This window comes from Etheostoma spectabile, chromosome 15, assembly GCF_008692095.1.
Source record: "Etheostoma spectabile isolate EspeVRDwgs_2016 chromosome 15, UIUC_Espe_1.0, whole genome shotgun sequence".
Classification (NCBI taxonomy): Eukaryota; Metazoa; Chordata; class Actinopteri; order Perciformes; family Percidae; genus Etheostoma; species Etheostoma spectabile.
Genome location: NC_045747.1, coordinates 14,177,005 through 14,198,727, shown reverse-complemented (window position 1 = coordinate 14,198,727; position 21,723 = coordinate 14,177,005). Strand labels below are relative to the sequence as shown.

General features: G+C 41.2%; 1 protein-coding gene across 1 annotated transcript in view; it reads right to left on the bottom strand.

Moving 5' to 3' along the window:
* plcl5 (phospholipase C like 5) overlaps positions 1-13,554 on the bottom strand; it is a 67,295-nt gene extending 53,741 nt beyond the window's left edge. The window contains exon 1 of the mRNA XM_032537943.1: positions 12,748-13,554. Coding sequence (XP_032393834.1) covers positions 12,748-13,050 — 303 coding nt within the window. The 5' untranslated portion in view covers positions 13,051-13,554. The remainder of the gene's footprint in view (positions 1-12,747) is intronic.
* Between the last annotated feature and the right edge of the window lie 8,169 nt (positions 13,555-21,723).

The following is a 21,723-nucleotide window of genomic DNA, read 5'->3' as shown; positions in this document are numbered from 1 at the left end:
TTCTTTTTTTTTTCTGACAAACCAGTTATTAACTTCATTTTAAAAAAGGTGCTCTAAGCAATGCCACGCATGTTTTAGGCTAGAACATTTGTTGTCACATACAGCAAACATCTCCACACTATCCACGAGCTGCCCGTCTCCAGAACCCACTGTAAAAAAACGCGGTCTCTGTAGACAGCCCAGGGTCTACAAACGGCACCAAATGTACCAACCTGCACCACGAAGCATACACAAAGTGTCCCAGCATTCCAGCCAATAAGCAACAAGGATTTGGGGTTGAGGGGGGGGGTTAGTGCACAGAAGCACGTAAGGGAGGGAGAGGTGACGGGATGAGGAGGGGGGGAGGGGGGAGCTAGCCTCTGTTTTGTTTGAAAATACTTTGAACGTCAACAAGAAGTAACGTCACCCAATATCGCTTAGAGCACCTTTAAAATGACGCCTTGGAACTGCCAAACAACAGACACATTGGTGGGTATCTCAAGGCAAACGGGGTCGGCCCAGTCCTCACAAAAGCAGCATTTTTCGGTTTGAAAAAACTTGGGAGAAAGCTGCCTTTGTCTTTTCAAACCTCTCGTTGACGGAGACACTGGGCCTACACTAGACTGAGGTTAAATGAGGACAGGAAGATAGGAGGAGCACGCTTGTGGCTTTACTGAAGCATGCAAAAATAATGACAAAAATAATACATTAGTACATGCAAAATGTATGGCTTTGCACCTTCACTCTCTCCCTTCAGCTGTGTCTCACTTCCCCATCTCTCCCTGTATCCTCCTGCTTCGTGACTGGGCTGTTGGGAGAAGACTGCAGTCCTCAGTGTTCAGGATTACTGCCAACTGTAGGTGCTTATGGCCTATAGCTGTGGAACAGACAGTGCCCTCTCAGTTCTTCTATTTCTCCATCTCCTGCCTGTTCATACTACTCACCATCTCTGACTAACTCCCCTCCTCCTCCTCCTCCCTATTCTTTTCTCTCCATTAATAAGCAGCATTCAACAGAGCAGTCTGACCACTGATCTGTGTGTTATTCCCTCACTGCTGTTAGCATGGGGCGTCTAACATCCAACAAAGTGTTACCTTTACACAGAGAGTGCAAGCTGTTTCCCTGTGTTTTCAGTCTTTATGCTAAGCTAACCAACTGCAAACAGTAGCTTCATATTTAGCACACAGACATGAAAGTGGTATCAATCTTCTCATTTAACTCGAAGCAGGAAGTCAAATAAACTAATTCTTTACAGATACCCTATGTACTTAGTTTCTATTATTTATTACTAAAAAATAATATATTATAAATATACACTGAAGTGTTCTTATCCGCTAAAGTGATTCAGAATAATCCATGAATTAGTTGTTTGTGAATATAATGTATGGTTGTAGCCCCTTTTTACTGTAAATCGTAATGAACAGCTTCTTCTTGCAACAGGAGACACAACAATGATCTTCTCTTTTTACAACATCTGGCTGCATTCCAATCTTTCAAAACCACCCTGATGCCAATCATGCAGTTGATGATTTTATTATTTTAACACAATCTAACTATAATCACTATACATGTTTCAGCTTTAAGAAGAGTTGTGTCTTTTGTTAGGATCAATGCTGAGCTCTCAACTAGTCAAACTGAGATTGAGTGTATTTTTGGCCAATGGGGTGAGCCATCCACACCTCTCAGCACCCGCCAACCCGCTGACAATCAGAGCTATGAACTGACCTGAATTCTCTCTGGTTCCCAAACTGGCTTCCCTGTTGCATGAGTGTCTGACCTTTTCACACAATCATACAATCATGTACTCAAAGTTACACTCGCTCATGATTGGGAAGCCATTCCAAACACACTGTATACGGCATGGTGACTAATTAAAAAGGATGACGTAAGACTCAGGCCTACACCGTTCAGAAACTGAATACCAAACACTAATAGTGAATCTCTCTCTCAGCATTTTTAGGCATTAAATAAATGATATTTAATTATATTTTATATATATATATATATTTTTTTTAATGATATTTTTATGTAATCCTTGACTCCTAAAAGTGCACTGGATTTTGTTGATGACTCTATTAAAACTGATACGGTTGCTAATTTTAAGACCCCGCGGTATACCACCCACCCACACACACACACTTTACTCTCTTCCTCTACACCTCTGTTTCAATCTAAATAAAAGGCCCATGATGAGCGCTCCTCTCACACACATTGTCAAGGCTGCTGACAACGGGTCACCCTGTGCTGAGAATCTTTAATGTCCTGCTCTGTTCAGCCTAATTAGAACCTGACATTATGTAATTGAAATAAGGTGCCTAAATAAAAAGGACTCTGTGGCACTAGAAACTTATTACAGGCCCATGCTGATAATTTGGCATGTTTCTGCCCATTAACTACTAATCACATTCACTTTCATTCAGTTTTTAGATTAATTTGTTTCCAGACAGTCATTAGTTTTCTTTCGTTGCATTACAGTATGAATATCTAGCATTATTAAGCGATGTTTTCACGTGTAAAAGTAAAATTTCTTTTGTATGTTCAAGCGGTTACAAACATGGATGAAAAAAATATATATATATATATCTTGGTAGATGCCTTCTAGTACTTGAGGAAAAACCCTACATTTCAAGACTTCAAGGGTGAGAAAACAGCAACCTTTAATTGTAAGGACCAACCAAACCCTGATGATCCTATTCACAACATCCATTTGTTTGTTGCTGATCATCAGGAGATGATTTTCAGACAACTTATGATTTGTTTTTCTCTTTCAGGAATGTCAAAGATCAGAGTTTCCTTGAATGGACCATTCCGGAGAGTGTTCTACTCCCAACTACCTCACAATGACAAAAATATTGAGGCAACATGTTCCACGGGATGGATTCAAGTCTAACAAATGGCTGTCCGGATAGGAAATTCATCTTACAGTATGCTATTAACAATGGTTGGCAGTGTAGTTAGGCTCAAAAATGGAAATGTTCATAGTTTCTTTGTGAGGAATATGAGAGGGGTAGGGGGTAAACCACAGGAATTCTACTGTTTGGTTTGTTGCTGATATTCTGCAACTTTTATTGACCCTTTCCTGATTCATTTTCTCTCTAGTTTTGAGAGAAAAAAGGTGTTTCCTCCTCGCTGTGAGACTCAGCTGGAGCTGCTGCAGCAGCCGTAGAAGCAGAAATAACACAAGGTGGTGCAAATAATATTCATTACAGTATGGCATCGCGCTAGAGTCAATTGTCACGCCATGCTGCACTTATGCAAACATGATGGTTGCAGTGGCATTAGCAGGTTGTGGTTAACTGCCACGGTTTTTAGTTTTGGATTCTAACTTTACTTTGATGCACAGTTACTTGCTGCAAATCTTGCACTGTTTTTTTTTTTTGTGAAGTCTACCCACACTTTCCACACCCTTTAACATTGCTTTTTAAAAGATAAAATGGAAACAAACAACTGCATCTAAAATGCTAATTTTCTTCTATGAACTAGGCTACTTTGTTTTTATCAACAAAACCGACATCAATGAACTCACTCTCTGTCATCATGGCCTATTACTTTCTCCCGCTCTTATTTTCCCAGCTCCGGGGCTGAACTCAATGCACAGTATCACATTTCCCACTGTAACGTCCGGATTCATCTCTCTCAAGACCCCTACATGCAATCCTAAGATCACCAATAAAATCCCTCATTCTTGCTGTAAGTCACAGCAAAGCCCTTCACACACACTGTATACTTGTAGAGAAAACAAATATACAAACTGATACGCAGAATATTCAGCGGATGAGGCCTTGTGGACCAGAGGGCACAGAACAGATAGAAAGCTGGGATTGCATGAGAGCCCTGCATCTAAGCCTTTGATCCCCAAATTCATATTTTATATATTTTCAGGGACGACTGAAGGCGTCCTCTGACAGTAACTGCCACACACATACAGTACAGTATTGCAAATATACATAAACCATCTAGACACATGTACTGTACAGAACACACACACACAGACATACTGTGGAGCTTTCACCTCACTAAGCTAAAAACACACATGTGAAAAGAAGTGATTTAGTGAAGCCTTGAAGATATTGTAAATAATGTATTCTGTATAAGCCACAGAGAAACAAACTGTAGCTGTAAAGGAAATGCTCGCTCTGTGTGTGTGTGTGTGTGTGTGTGTGTGTGTGTGTGTGTGTGTGTGTGTGTGTGTGTGTGTGTGTGTGTGTGTGTGTGTGTATATACTGTTTTTTGTGTGCGTGTGTGTGTCGAGCATCAGTGGAATGTCTGGGTGACATGCCAGCGCTTGCACTGTAACCTGCAGAAAGACACCCTGGGGTAACTTATGCTCGGACACAGGCAGCATGAATAAGGAAACGAAGAGACAGATGGCCTCAGTAACATCTGTACAAGATTTGGGATGAACAGAATATGAAAAGTAACCTCTCCTGTGTTAGAGAAAAGTCTAATGTGAGAGATTTAAGGGAAATTTAGTTCCATCTCATGTTTAGCTTGTGCAGGTGTTGCACTTTAAGAATATATCAATATAGGCACATGCAATTTATTTTAAAGTGTGCGCAGCCACCACAGCTACCGGTTCATTCTAGAAACATTAAACAAAACACCATATGTATGAATAGAAGTGCTTAACATTAATCTTACCCTCTTTTACTTTTATTTTCTTTTTAAGTAAATTCTGACCACATGGTACGGTGACTTCCAACAATACAAAATGCCAAAAAGGGTCAATCATTGAAACAAACAAAACAATTAAATTGTACATCACATCCACCTTCCAATCACAAACACACTCAGCTCCTGTGCTTTAAGCCCAAAATGTACTCATCTTGTGCCATCTGTGACAGGGCAAAGAGAAAAATGGCACCATCTGTGGATCCTTGGCAGGGTCTCTGTACTAGTGGCTATCATCAACCATAGAGGTAAAAAAAGATGTCAGAATATAACAAGCCTGTCTATACACACTGGCCCACGTTGTTCAAAAACATCACTATAAAGGCCAAAAGCTACAACATGTTGTAATGCTCCCCGGCTTAGAGGTTTCATTCATCGTGTTTTTCTATACAGGGCAGCTGAATATGTGAAAAGGGGAAAGAGAGAGGGGGGGGAGGGGGGAATGACATGCGGCAAAGGGCCTCAGGGCACAGTCCCTGCAGCGGTTGTGTCGAGGACTAAACCTCTACACATGGGCGCCTGCTCCACCAGGTGAGCTACCCAGGCTTCCTTTCAAACTGTTTTTAGCAGGTTAAAGATTTCTATGAGTTGTTTCCAGTATAATGCATTTTACACCTTGCATCAGGTTTTGCAATGCACTGGGTTCCATGCAAGTACTTTTTGACAGCACTGCTTTGACCCAGAAGATAAAGCAGGCAACACACAATGGCAATGCTAACATGCTAATGTTGTGGAGTTATAAGGTATGGGAAAAATCAGCATCTAAATGATAGGAAAGGAGTTCTATATCACTTTTTCTACAGCTATATTGATTTTAAAGGGTATAGTTCTCATGAGGCAAAGAGGGTTGTTTTCTCAGCTTGTTATGTTTTTAACTATAGCTGCTGATAAAATTGTCTACCTGGATTTCGGAAGCAAAATAATGCCTAACGTCTAAAGAAGAAAATATTACATTTAATATAATAAGAAAGCATGACTACAAATCTAACAAGATATTCAATACCATCTTTCAGTATTTTACTGTTTTTGTAAAATACAGTTTTTGTGCAATCAATTCATTTCAGTAAGTACCAAAATAGTGGTTTGTCACCCAGCACTGCTACCTTACATGACTGAACACTGAACTGATCATAAGATAATCTCATCATCTCTTTCCACCATGCCTTTACAGCACAGCAGGCTGCTCTGCTTTGTAGACCTCAAAAGAAGACAAAAAGCACTTGTTCAATGTTCAGCTCTCAGAATAGGTGAATATAACATCAAGCCCACGATTGTAAAGTCTACAAACAAGGGGAGGTCCGTGGTTTCCTGGGTCTTGATATGGTACATGTTAGACAGAACAAAAAGAGTTGAATGAAATAACAAAAAACAAAAAAAAGCAGAGCAGACAGAACCCAGGAACAACCCTGGCACCCATGCTGACAAGGGAGAAAAAAAGAATATAGAAACTAGGCAGCATGAGAAAGCCAAAGATTTTTTTTTTTTTTTCCTTCAGCAGCTCCACAAGAGATGTCTCCACTCAAATCTATAGAAGTTCAAACCTCCAAACGCAAGCTTACACTTTTCCGTGACCACTGTATTAGACATGTGGTGAAAAATACCAACAAGTGCAGCAGTATGTACTTTCAGTTAAAGCAGAGGTAACTGGGGCTGGCAATCAATATTTTTGATTTATTTTCCTGCAAGAGAATGTTTGCTGTTCATGATTAGATTTGAAACACACTGATGAAGGCTGGTGTGTCTACACATATACATGCACGTGTCAAAAAAATCTGCAAGACAGCTTGAGTTGTATATGACTCAGACTATGTACAGACAGACACAGCATACTGTAACACCTAATAACATCTATGATGTCTGAACATCTCACTCGTTGTGGCATGCCTTAAATCAGATCCACCCACAAGGTCCTATGGTCAAGTTGAGTCGCTTACTTCCTCCGGCAACTCCCTGGTCTTATTGTTTCTCTCAGGAAGCAGATCTGAATTTCTTCTGTCGCAATTAATTATTTGTGAGGAATTTTCTTCCGTTTAGTTGAGAAAAGCTGTGCAAGAATGCTGCAACATTCAGTGTTAAGATTTACCGCCGTCACTTCCGATATCAGAGTGACTGTGACTGAAAATGATCTCAATGAGTTCTGATCTCAGACACATAGATGGTTGCAGCAGACCACCCTGGGCAGCGGCAGGAGGAAGGGGAAGAACAGAAGAATGAAATGGTGCCGACGCTCCATCCGGCAGGCCTAACCTAACAGATTGACTGTCTGAGTAAATAAAAGGGAGCTTGATTAGGACTTGGCGCTGGTCTTACCTATTGCCATCCCTTTCTGCTGTTTTTAATTAAATTGCGTGAGGAAAGACAGCCGAAGAAACAGAGCCGACTCCATCTCCTGTGTTTCCTTCACATCAGTGGGATTACCTGGAAAAAAAACCTTGGATTCACACTTAAGTCTGCACTATAACAGGATTTGAAACCTATGGAACAGGTGTTATATGTGGGGACAGAAATAAATAAGAGAATGAGAATAGCACAAAAATTTAAACTTGACTCTTATGAATAGCTTTGAATGTTGAAAGAGCTCACGATCCCACAATGGATAGCTGGGGACTTGAAATTGCTTTCAAATGGCAATGTTAAAAAATGAACACGTAACTTTTTTTTGGTGAACTGTTTTGATGATTGCAAACCGTTTCATCATCCTTAGTCACACAGCACTCTTCTGAGTGTGCCGTTATGTGCCCTTCCAGTCTTACTGTACATTCACGAAAAAAAAAAAATGCCACATGTTCTACAGGCAGTAAATACATGTCAGAGCAAAACCAGGTGCAGCATCTCTCACAAACACGTTGTCCTATTCAGCCATCAGACCACTGCTCCTTCAGATGAACCTGAGACGGATCCAGCCTGACAAATGTGCATATTGATCATCCTTACTTATGTCCTTGTAATGACAACAGCAATCTTGGGCAAGGCAATACCCTTCTGGAATCATCTCCAGAGAAACTTTAGCACCCTGCCCCCCCCACCCATGTTATGTCATCACTGTCGCACACGTCTGGCATAGATCATCAATATAAGGAATTACCCCAAACACACCCAGGACTGGACCCTGAACACACCCTGGAAACTAAGCTTCAAAATCTTAGATATAGGCCCTCTCTGTCATGTCTCCCTTAACTTCTCAGACTATGACTGATCTATTAGATATTTCTCTGCTTTGGATCTGCTCCGATCTGATACTTTAATGACAGCGATGCAGCTTCAAGTGATAAGACATTTTTAAAGAGACAAGAGAAACTGACTAGGTCTATCAGAACTTTGAAGTAATGAGCCAAACACAAACATAAAATCACAGTTCCTCTATTTTTTTTAAATTCACTCAACTGAGATGTTAATCCCTCTTGTTCTAGTAATGTATTTGGGGCTTTTGAGCTCAGTGTTTCTCTTTGGGTGACTGACCAGGTTCCTTGCTTGACGCTAAACTGTGGATTCAGAGACAAAGAGGCCTATTTGAGATGTTTATATTTTGCTTTGGGAGAAGCAGCCAAGAGAGCAAGCGATGATTCAGCAGCCAGACGTCACCGCTTCACATCTTCTGCTGCCTCCTTTTCAAAGCAGTGCAGATCTCAGTTCTCCAAAAATACCTAAGCGTTCAGTTCACGGGTGCTGCTGCAGGAGAGAATTACTTTAAAAGAGATCTGCATTTTATTCTAACTTTCTGGATCTATATTCCATCATTTTGAATTACATTTGAGGAGGGAGCGCTTAATCTACATAAAGCCTGTGATATGAGCAGTGAGGCGTGGATACACTCTTTGTTCCAATTATCTTCATCATCATCATCATCATCGTCATCATCTCAGATGATCCCACTAAATGTGATCAATGTTATAAGTTCAGGCTCGCACTGAGGTGGCCTCAGTCGTCGAGAGGATTAGCCAAATCTCACACTAGCTTAACAATAGCCAGAAGTGGAGGCAGCCTGACCACAGGATTCATCAAGGTGGCAGAAATGTGAGACACTGTGCTACCGTCTGACAGATCACATGCAGCTATTTCCATACAGGTTTTTTAAGATAACTTTTGAAATTTCACAAAGAAAAACATGTAATTACTTGTGTTTCTTTCACCGGAAGGGTATATGGGGGTACCATTTGTAAAGCGGCTCACGCTGAAAATAACAGCAACATTTAGTCACAATTAGCTTCAATAAATGTTTAAAAAGATTGGTATACATTTTTAAGGGTCACTTTTTTGCACAGTTGCAATAGTATTTGTCAACTTAGAGATATTTCAAATAGTTAAATCCAAATATTAAATGTTACACCTAAATGTTAAATGTTAAGTTTCAGGTAAAACTAAATATTGAACTAATATGCACATTCAAAATGCCGGTAACCGGAAGTACCTAAATAAAAGCTCAAGGAGGTCAGTGTGTGTTTATAGCGTCAATAAATGAATAAAAACTATCTCATCCGGGGAAATGATCTCTTGGATATGGATTATCGTGATAATAACTACCTAAAATAAACACGTTTGGAGAAACTGTATGTGAAGAGTACTTTGAGTTTATTAGTTAAGCGACCAGCCTGGATATCAATCTTGCTGAATCCTTGTAGAATTAATAAAATAAGACCCTCCACACATCAACCTTGGGCAATTATGAGTCATGCTTGCATGGTCAGATTTAAGACGGGGACACTACAGATCCTCTGTTGAATATCTGGCACGATGCGGGTGGGAGCTGCTATCCGGGAAAGAGGTGGTCAAACACATTACTGAACTGCCATTTCTACTAAAATGGTGAGTGGAGAAGGATGACTTTGATATTGGGAGCAGCATTTCAGTGCCTGTGGTTATTTGACATCACTTTTTGTGCCCTGTTTCTGTGTTTCTATCACTTCACCAGAGGAAGGTTTGGAGATGCGAGGGTATCAAAATTACACCTCAAGGTTTTTCATGCAGGAATGTTCTGTTCTTTAAAAACATGCACATGGTTTTGTCAATATCCCCTGAAACTGAACATTCCAACTGCAGTTGACCTAAATAGAAATAGAGTAGAATCTTTTCTTTTTTAGACTGACTAAAAATCAAAGTATCACCTCCTCCTCTCAGATGTTCTCAATTTTCATTCATTCAGAGAAGCGTTCACTCTGTCGACAGGAGTGACCGATCCATAAGCCAATCAGGCATGTCCCTTATTGATCATGCCAGTACACTCTTTAACTGATGAGGTGCACACTGGGTCATATTGGCTCACATCTATTCCATCCTGCCACTCATGGAGGCAGAGTGCGACATGGATGGGAGAGGACCTTACTTACACAAGACAGACCGATAACTGTGTGATCCTTGTTGATCTTAATTCCTGATGAACATTAAAAGTATTACATCAGTGATGTCATTCCTTCTTTTTATGTTACTTTTAACCCAACCGTGAACTTTTTTTCTTTCATGCAGATCTCTGAAAATAAATGTTTGACCTTTAATTTGCTGTTAAGGTTAGGGACTTGACAGAGAACAGGAAAGAGGGGGGGGGGGGGTACAAGTGAATAAAGAAGAAAAGAAAGATATGGCAAATACTTAAGAGAGATGCCATGATACTAACATGCAATAGTGTCGTCCTTAAAATTCTTCGTAAAATCCTTCCCTAGTTGTGCTGGCTTTCAGTTCCCTCCACCCAGCAGCCAAGCTGGAGCTGGCCTTGCAGCTGTCCACAGTCCAATATTACATAACAAGGCTTCATCACAACCCCCCCCTTTAGCCACTTTGCAGCCTCTTCACCATGACACTGTCACTCCGCTGAGGAAACGGCAAGAGGACAAAGTTGCATGCCCACTTAAGGGACAGACACACAAACTCCTGTCTTCTAAGATTTGCTTGTTAAGAGGTCAAGTTAATAAGGTAATGCAGTGAGCTAATTGCTCATTTGCTTCCCTATTCCCATGGGCCCATGGGCCCGTGGCCCCTTTACCTTTTATACTGACACACACACGCACACACGCACGCACACACAGAAAGACAAGTGCTGCTCAAATGTGGGTGGTTGTGCTGATTAGGGATATCATGAGCATCGGTACTTCGGTACTAACTCTGTGCAAATATTCTGAAAAAGTGATGGTACTCATTTTTTATTCTTGTCTTTTTTTCCACATCGTGGTATCAACTTTGGCATCGAGTATCATGTACTTTTGTTGGTATCAGTATAGGCTACTAGATTTTTGGTATTGCGACATTCCCAGTGTTGAAGCTATACATGAACCAAGTCTACAGAATGGCTGCCCTAGTTTCCCACCATGCTCTGCTCACACAGTGCGAATCATTTCTTGACTGTAATGTGCAACACATCTTTTTAGAGGTGTTCAGGTAAATCAAATCCTACTTTGCCACACCTGCTTAACATGAGTATAAAGTATGCAACGATTCAGGCTCTGTGTACAGTTTGCCTGTATCAGTTTAGTCCGCTGATCAGTCTTTGACATTAGAAGAATATCCTTGGATATGTCAGTGCACTTCTCAGAGAGTATAATGAATTCCTACTGGTGTCATTAAATGAAACAATAGAGATTCACACTCAAGTCAAGTGACAAGAGTCCACCAACATTTAATGGAATGCAAGACAACGATGCTCAAATAAGCGGATTCTAAAACACACATAGTTTCCTTCCAGCACAGCGAGATCATGGCTTTATTATGGGAACTACAAATCGACAGCCTCAGGTGCAGTTAATGGATTCCGGCATTGCCACTAATGAACTCCTTTTTAGAGCTGTCCCTGGTTATTTTTGGAGACAATGCATGAGAATGTACTATACTTTATCCACACAGCTCCTCAAGATCTACATCTAACATCTCCCAAACAAGATATTCATTGAATCAGTCTTTGAAGACTTTTGATCTATCACATTCATACAGCACAATCCCCTCCAGCTTTCCTGTCATGTTTGGTCATGAGCTTCACACAGTGGTGGATTGATTGTAGACTACGAGGAAGACTACGGTGATACGTGATATGTTTTCACGAAGAACAAATGTTTTCATTGTAAATACCAATGAATGGTCAAGATAAAACAAAGATTTGTACTTTTATTTAGATTACCATGTGTTGACATACATGTAACATAAAAAAATAGAAATATGGAACAGGAATTAGCCAGTGTTCTGGTGTCAGTTGCTAAGCAGACTGGGTCTGATATGACAGAATGCAACTCTCCAGTGTGACCCGCCTACGCAATACCACCAAGGACCCCATGTCCAAGTCTGACATGCAGACGGCTTACGCTTTGTGTTGTGAAAAACAATGCATTTGTGTGCACTAAAACGCATAACTTGAGAAAATATTATATAAATCATATGATGAAACTTGCCATCTTGCCTATATCGGTGTGTGGAAGATCAGTTAATTAACCTCCAGTAATGTAAGCACTAATTAGGGCTGGGAAACCATTAAAAATATTAGCATCACATTATCCATCGCTGTAAGAGCTATATGGAAAGAGATGGCCCACAAATTCGGTTTATATTAGGCAAAAGTTCCAAAGCACACCACATTCTGTGCTCCATCTGTCTTTGCCAAACCCTGCTATAACTCCTCCAGAAATAAGATACCTTTAATATGCAACATGCATGTTTATGGAGTCTATGACCTAGCTATGTAAAAACTGTATCAAGATCACAGCTGACCTCATCTTATAGTGTCTGTTTATTTCATCAGTGAGTTTGACATAAGTGCAGGGACATCCACTAAGTAGCACTTAAAACAGCATAGCCTATAAGTGAAGACTTAAGCATTTTTTATTCTTCATGAGTGTATCACATTTCTGCTTCAGTGACAGTCTAATTCGGGGTAATCCCACAATGCATCTCGTGTTGTAAACTTCTACAGAGATGCACAAATAAAAACAATTCTGGAGTATAGGCAATACCCGGAACTCTTATGGACCACTGGAAGTGTCTGGACCACAGTTTAGGTAACTGGGCTTATTTATGCCTGAGCCTTTACTTGATTTGTTAAGCTCTTATGTGACACAGCCACTTAGCAAATTCCCCTTGTGTCACCTTGACAATCGTTGACAAGAAGTGTTTTAATCAACCAACCTTCATGATACCGCAAGGTATGTTTCCAGCTCCCTGACTTCTCTCGGCGGAATGATCACGGCTGCCACTCCCGGTCCTTGGACTGCCGTGCTCCCTGTACCGTCCATTGGTGTAAACTCCTTCGGCCCCGTATCCCTGGGCAGCGGCCGACACCTCCAAGTACGCCCGGGTACCGGTCAGAGTCAGCGCGGCCGCACCGCCGGTGATTCCCGCTGTGTTGGTCGCGCCCTGGGCTGGCGGGGCGCCGATGATAGGATCCGGAACATGTCCCGACACAACATCTGAAGCGTGTACCCCTGCCATGATCAGTTACAGCAATGCCCTTCCTTGCTCGGTGTAAAAACAGCCCATCTCACAGCACGGTGGACTCGCTGTCCAGGGCGGCTCGTCTTCTTCTCTGGATCACTAGTGCTGGTACATCATCGGACGCACGGCAGCGTCTGAAGCCGGATGGTCGGAGTCGTCCTGGTCAGATAATGAGCAGACGGCGTCCCCCGCACGCGACCTCCTCCTCCTCCGATTAGCTTTCTGGAGGCGTGTGCTCAAAAGCCCTGGGAATACTGTTTTATATACTGAGGGTTTGCCGTTGCCGTTTATGTTTACAGCTTGCACTTTCGTCTCATTGTCTTCAGAAATCTGTTTCGCTCACCCCGTCTGCTTCTTTGGACTCTCCGCTGCGCGCACCGCCTCGCGCCCTACTCACTTTCGCAGTGCTGGCAAACAGGAGAGCTTCCCCCTTTTCACATGCACCCGCGGGACAAATTCAAGACGGCGAGAGCGCAATCGCAATAAGCCCCAAAACGCGTGCACACATAAGCACGTGCGTGTACAATTAAACCCAGCATCTCGCGCGAGCAATCACAGTATTCTTCAGACGTGCGCGCGCACCATGTCCCCAGTATCACCTAGACTTACATTGAATTTTAACAGTGCTTTCCACATGCTTTACATATGTCACACACACTCTCACACTAGGCTTTTAATAAGCCTAAGTTTTAATATAAAAAAATATATATCCACATTTGATGTGAAGAAGCCCGTAGAGCTTGTCACTCACTCTTACTCTTACCATTCAGCAGGTTCTACATAAGAGGTGGCTTCACGTTTTAAAAATCCGTGAAACCTGTATTTTATTAAAGTGGATAGTATACAACTATCTGTATGTATACCAGTTTCCAACAACGTTCCATTTTTCTCCTCAGTTTGTTTTGGTGGAAGCATTTTCTAAACTCATCTCACGAGGAGCCAATTTACTTAACAGCTGCAGTGTCTTCTTGGAAAAGGAAACACACTTGGGTGTCCAGTGTCCAGTGTCCTGAGCCAACTGTTGAATCAATGAACAACACACATTTATAGCTTGGATATTTATTTATTTTATTTCATCTGGACCTATATTTGACCTTTTCACAAATAAAACCACGTTAGGACCATCCCACTGGGAAGTCATCAGGATAACAATTCCTTTCAGGGAAAAGGTTATACTCTCTGGTTAACAAACTTCTTTAATCTTATAGGTTTAAATAGTTCAATATACAACCTTAAACAACAACAACCCGATTATCACAAACTACAGCTATACGAAAAAAAAAACAATTGAGTTGTAATAGTCAGCTGTTATTTTCCTTGGACTGCAACACGGAGGTCCATAATTGCAGGTGTGAAACTGCTGGTGCTGCAGTTCTGCTACCAGATGATCCTGTCTGAGCCAATAGATTAGATTAAGCCCAATACTTCCAGTCCATGTCTGTCCTGCCGACGACAGTCCCGGTAACTTTCTGAACACTATTGCATCGCTCCAACTCTCTGTTCAATTGTTGTCTCACAAGCACATGGGCGTCCTCTCTCTTTTCTCCTTGTCCTCTCTTTTCCCCTACGCCTCTCTGTGCTTGACCAGATATTTCTCCAGGAGATTCTGCTGCAGAGATTGTCAAGCCATTTAGGTAAAATTGTGATTCATGATATTAGACTGCATAAATAAAATTGACTTGAGCATGGCTTCGGATGTGTTACATTACATGTGATTTAGCTGACGCTTATATCCAAAGCAACTTACAATTGCTTTGTGTCAGAGGTCGCGCACTTCTGGAGCAACTATGGTATAAGCCTCTTGCTCAGGGACACATTGTTTGATGTATCACAGTGGAAATTGAACCTGGGTCTCCCACACCAAAGGCATGTGTCATATCCACGCCGCCATTACCACCCAGCAATTATCTGACACAGCGTGTCCTTGCATTGTAATGCAGGAAAGTATAGGGAAAAAACTGACCACATGTTTCTTGTCATTTAACTGCTATTGTAGCTTCAATGATGGAAATCCAGCTCACAATATTGAATACTGTGTTAACTTATCAAACGTGCTAAGGAGAATAGTTAATACAGTACTCTTCTGTATTTTCACAGTATCACTCTTCATCAAAGATGCGTGGATGCTTTTCCTCCACCCCACCTCCCTATTTCTCAGATATTGATTTAAAGACAATCAGCAGGCGGAAACAATAGAGTGAAGACTGTTAATATTAGTCCCACTCATTGACTATTGCACGCAGAGTTAATTGAAAAGGCTGTGGCGGTGCAACATCATTGCAGTCTGTCCTTGACACCCCTGTTTCACATACCCTAAAACTGAGCGTCTGCTTACGCCTCTGAGGCCAGGCCAAAATGAACTACAACAATGATGTAACATTCAACGTCAGGCTAACTCAGACAAGACATGACCAGTATGCTGGGATAATGCAACCTCATTTGTAACCCACTGAGGAGGCCAAGCCAATTTGTGTGAAAGGAGTCATGTGCAGCAGAGAGCGTAAGCTCAGCGTCTGTTCATAATTGTCAAATATGGCCAGACTAATGAGAGCCACGGCAAAGTCTTTACGTCATGGACAGACTTGATTCTATATTGGGATTGTTATCCTTCATGCAAATTCTGCAAACAATAGGATGAAGGAATGGAATGCTTGCCGGTAGACAGAGACAGTTAATGGGTGCTGAAGAGATCTCATGCCTCCTTCTCTTCCTCACTCACTCCAACTGCCATCAACCCCCTCCTTTCCCTTGTGATCTCTCAGGGTCATGTATTATGCATTCTCAGGAATAATTTAGCAAAACTTTTGCTTTTAAAAGCTTCCCCGCCATGCCCAGCTGTGTCACTTTAATGGGAAAAGTCTGACGGGCAGTCTCCAAACTTAAACATCAGCTTTACGTGGATTTAAACCAAGGGGTAGGGCAAGCTGTGACCACAGTCAACCTTGTGAAAAGGGCCTTTTCATTGATACACCCACAAATACTGTATGTTCATTGAGCTGTAAAGCATTGCATTACTCAGTGAAAACATCAGCCAACGTGTCCCTGAGCTAGACACTTACCTCTAGTTGCTCCAGAGGCGTGCAACCTCTCATATATATGTGTAAGTTGCTTTGGATAAAATCATCAGCTAGATGACATGTACTGTAATAAATACAGGGTAGGCTGTATCAGCACTCTTGAACACTGAATTGGCAATGTCAATCTAAAAAAACACCCTTATTGTTTTCCATTGAGGTTTGCTAGAGTTTCCTGTGGCAGGATGTAAACCATGGTTATGTGCAGTTAGGCACCACTCCCTCTATCTGCAGTAGTTGTCAGGTTCAGACCAATGGATCTCCATCACCATACCTGCAGGCCTCTAAATGGCCCCCTCCTCCCACTGGGGCCCATCAACAGAAGCCAGGCCATTTTATTTATGACAGCTGGCTAGTGATCAATTCTCCTAATCCCAGCTGGCTACAGGGGAAAAGATCCACGGGTCACCCGGTCAAATGTTGAGGATTTATTACCACACAAGATTTATGAAGAAAGCCATATGTTTGCAAATTTATAGTTACCCGTTGCTAACTTCAGAGGAAGATAGTACCCTCTGTAGTAGAATTAAATAAATGGCAAAGCGCCCAATCACTCACTCACTCACTTACTCACTCATTCACTCACTCAGGGAGAGACCTCACTTTTCAGCAGTCCAGTCAAAAATCTGTCAGAGATTTTGTGGTCCTGGTACTCTGTGCTGACACTTAATCTTCCTCCTGCAAGTTCCAGGCCCACAACCTGGCCCACAATCCCACAATCTAATACTTCACTTCAACACACAAATCAACTAAAGATATCATGGTCCTGGTATTCTCACATGAGCCAATCCACGGGGCCCAGATGGGATTAGTGTGGAATTGCCTCTCCCCACACCCACCCACAATGGCCAACACAGGGATGTTTCTTGAGGTACTGATACAAAAATTAAACCACATGAACAATAATCTACTTCTCACAGAAACATGCTTTGTGTGTAAATAGTACATTTGAATGATGATTTCTGTAGAGGAAGTTCCTGCGGGCAGAGGGTGTGTTTTTCTGAGCTTTGTCACCGCGCTTCCTGTGTCTGCCCGTGTGATAATCAGCCCTTTTATGCAAGAACCTTGCATAAAGTCTTTTCCACAAAAGCACAATAAATTATCTAAACAAAAGATAGGATTCTATTATTGAAATCAAATGACAGGCCTCCAGGGAGTACCACTCGGCAAACATTTCATGATGGTGTAGAAGATTTGTTCACATCACGTGTAGAAAAACAAACCTATATATTGAATCATGTGCGTTTTTAAAGACACACAATGCTGTTTTTACATAAATCAACTGTGCCCATTTTATGTATTAGACCCTAATTTACAGTTTATGCTCAATTGGTAAATGATTGTCTTACACTCCACTCCCCGTAAACTCTATCAACTGAAGCTTTTACATTCTTTTAAATTGAGCTCATGTGGATTTCATATGGAGAAGTGAAATTGACAAATAAAATAGGGCAGCTTGTGGAAAGCCATGTTCTGTAAGTATATAATGCTAATGCAAAAAACCTGCCAGTTACACCTGCCAACTGTTTACTATCTGAGTGTTTTATTCACTTTTTTTAATACCCTATTATTGTTATACATTATAAAAACGTAATGTATATTTGCACTTGTTTAAGTTGCAATGCTCTCAATCAATGACGTTCCGCTTTTTAAGTAAATCTTAACTGTGATTTCACCACGTGTCCTCTTTGAGTACAGGGCTCCTCTAGTGATCCATTGTACTTCACTGACACCTGGTGGTGACGTGGCTTAGACTAGCTAGACTAAAGAACCAAATACTAAAGTATGTGCTTCTTTTTAGTAAAACCTGCTGGTGAGATCACCTTTTCAGCTAGTTAACCAGTTCAAATTTTGTGAAAACTGCAAACGTCAAATGGCAGATACAGTATTGTTCATTTTGGGCTGGCCATATCTATATGTCCGCTGGAGTTATTCTACAGCTTGGAGGATCATGTCCACATCTCACATATTGAATTTCAAAGGCTTCAGTTGCCCAACCAGAAAACAATATTTAAAGACATTTATATTCAATAACTGAGGCTGTTAGACTTACAGCATTACATTTATTACTACTTACTATAATACAATAAGATAAATTCAGGCCCTAAAACAGAGGAGTGAGAGACTCTTGCAGTGCATTTCCCCTATATCTGGAGTAACATTTATACTTAAAAATTGACCCCACAAAAAACTAGGCATCTGTGAGAGCACATATAACTGTCTCTGACAAACCAAGACCAAGAGAAATAGGATACACACCCAGTTGAAACTAATATGAACATCATTGAGTCAGTATTAACACAACAAATAACAATTTCTATTTTTAATAAGGACAAAAAAGAGCAATACAATTCAATCACAAAGCTCTGTGTTACCAAGAGAAGAAGATGAAGAGAGTCCTCTTCTGTGCCTTGCTTAGGTGTGCCTCAACAGTGCCCAGGAAGTGAACTGGCACCTCTCCAGCTACCAGTGCATGCTTCATACTTCATACTGCGTACAGTGGTGCATGCTGGACTTGGCTGGAAATCCTCCGGTTCCCAAGCCCAATCCCTACAGACTGAGCAACTGTGGATCAACCAATTTATATCCAAAGACAAATAAATGTACATCAAACACTGTACATCTATAACAAAACTAAAATTACACTTGGATTAACTGGGGTACTACAAGGGTCCAGAATCTTATATACCACCAAACAGACGTATAGACTAAAGCTGAGACTAGTCAAGACAGACCAGAAGAGCAACACTTCTGGCAACACTGCAACCTTCATAAAGATTACCATAATGAAACTCAAATACCTATTAACATTCTAAGAGCAAAAACATCAACAAAGTCTTCATATTCACCTGAAGAAAAATTGTCATTGTCATGGAAGCAAGACATATACCTGAGCTGCCTTAAGGAACAACATGGTTCTCACAATTACATACACACACATACACATACACACACACCCCTATATATTTATATATATATATATATATATATATATATATATATATATATATATACATACTGTATATATATACATACATACACATATATATACACCTATATATGTGTACACACCTATATAATATAAAGGTGTGTATACATATATACTATACTATATCTAGTATATATATATGCACATATACATATATATCACACACACACACACACACACATACATATATATAAGGGGCGTCTGTGGCTCAGTGGTGGAGCGGTTGCCTGCCAACCGGAAGGTTGTTGGTTCAATTCCTGCCCCTGCAGTTCAATGGCGAGTAGTCCTTGGGCAAGACACTGAACCCTGAGTTGCCCCTGATGGTGTGAATGTGTGTGAGTGTTTGTCTGATGAGCAGGTGGCACCTCTTACGGCAGCCTCGGCCACAGTGTGTGAATGGTGAATGTTTTCTGTATGATGTAAAAGCGCTTTGAGTAGTCGTTAAGACTAGAAAAGCGCTATATAAATGTAGTACATATACAGTATATAGTTTCTTATGACATATGTATGATTGTCATGTATTATGGTATTCTATTTCTGTGCTTCATCCTTTTTAAATTTGAAATGCTACTTACATGGCTTGTGCAGTTTAATTTGATAATGCCAATAAGGCAAATTTGAATTACTATTATCATAATAAAACAGACACTGATCCACTATATAAAGCAAATAATTGTAAGACCTACTGCAGCAGGAAATATTTCCTATTAACCTAATATCACTTTAGGTGCAAACCACACTGCTCATGCTATACCTCTGTCTAAAACCCCTTGTGATGGATGTAGCTTTGGTATCCAAGCAACTGTCCCTCTTGCAGCCTTTTGCACTGGATTAAAATCACTGATTTGTGCACACTTTAAGCCTAGGACATGTATAGCAACCTGTGGATATTATATATATAATTAAGAAACAACAGGAATGCAGGACATAATCAACCCAGGTAATTAGTTTTTTCTCTACAGAAAGCAGCGAATTAATTTATAAAGGCATAACCTGATAATGAAAATCACTTACGCAATATCTGGTCAAACTTTACTGAATTCCATGGAAATTAGATTTTCTTATCACCTTTCCCAGATATGACGGAGAATTTGCATTTTATATAAAAAAAATCTGTTATTTTTTTTAAATATCCAACAGATGGCAGAAGTGAGCTTATTCAGAATATTTGCCATCAAGACAGTATGCTGCTATTGTAGTTTGTGACTTGTGAGGATAGTGTATTTAAATAATGTGGTATCCACAACATCTAACAGTTATTATCTCCACAGCTGGCTTCCCGTACTTACCTTCTCGTATGTCCGGATGTTTGAGTTGCCACATTTGAATGAACATTACATTTTAAAAGGTTAACACATACTAAGTTTAACATTGCCTCCATTTAGGCCTACCTATATCAAACATACCAAACTATTTATACATGATTTTTTTTTTTTTTTTACAAAATTTTAGCCCCATCTATTGGTTTAGGCCAGTATGAAAAATCCACTTAAATCCTCAATGCTTTAGTGAGTGAAAGTTTAATAGGATTTGTTTGTTCCTGCATCTGAAAGCATTGTTAGCATTCGGCAGAAAAAAAACTCCCAACTCGTCAAACAAGTGTGAAAATTAAATGTAAGAGCTTTCCACCTGCATATTAACACATAATACCTTTTTACAACTTTACCCTAAATCAAAATTACTTACATATACAGGGAATTTGCTTTGCCTGGGGGGCACTTTCGCAAAAGGACAGGAGGCCAGCAGCCAGTTAATAAACAAACATGAATAATATAACCCCCAAGGAGGGGGGAAGTGGGGAACCATTCAAGTTGTGTACAGTAAGGATGGGACGCTGTTGACCTCAACTTAGGAGGTAATAGAGTGGTGGAAGGAGCACTTTGAGGTACTCCTAAATCCAGCTGACACACCCTCTATGGTAGAGGTAGAGCTGGAGGATGATGGGGGATTGTCGTCAATTTCCCTGGTGGAAGTCGCTGAGGTAGTTAAACAACTCCACGGTGGTAAAACCCCAGGGACTGATGAGATCCATCCAGAAATGCAGAAAGCTCTGGGTGTGGAGGGGCTTTCTTTGTTGACACGCCTCTTCAACATTGTATGGAGGTCTGGGACGGTGCCTAACGAGTGGCAGACCAGGGTGGTGGTTCCCCTCTTCAAAAAGGGGGACCAGAGGGTTTGTGCCAATTACAGGGGTATCACACTACTCAGCCTCCCTGGTAAAGTCTACTCCAAGGTGCTGGAAAAGAGGGTTTGGCCGATTGGCTCTTGAAGAGGAACAATGCGGATTCCGTCCTGGTCGTGAAGCGACAGATCAGATCTTCACTCTCGCAAGGATCCTGGAGGAGGCTTGGGAGTATGCCAACCGGTCTACATGTGTTTTGTGGATCTGGAGAAGACGTATGACCGGGTCCCCCGGGAGAAACTGTGGAATGTGTTGCGGGAGTATGGGGTGAGGGGGTCCCTTCTCAGGGACATCCAATCTCTGTATTACCAAAGCGAGAGCTGTGTTTGGGTTCTTGGCAGTAAGTCAGACTCGTTTCAGGTGAGGGGTGGCCTCCGCCAGGGCTGCGCTTTGTCACCAATCCTGTTTGTAGTATTTATGGACAG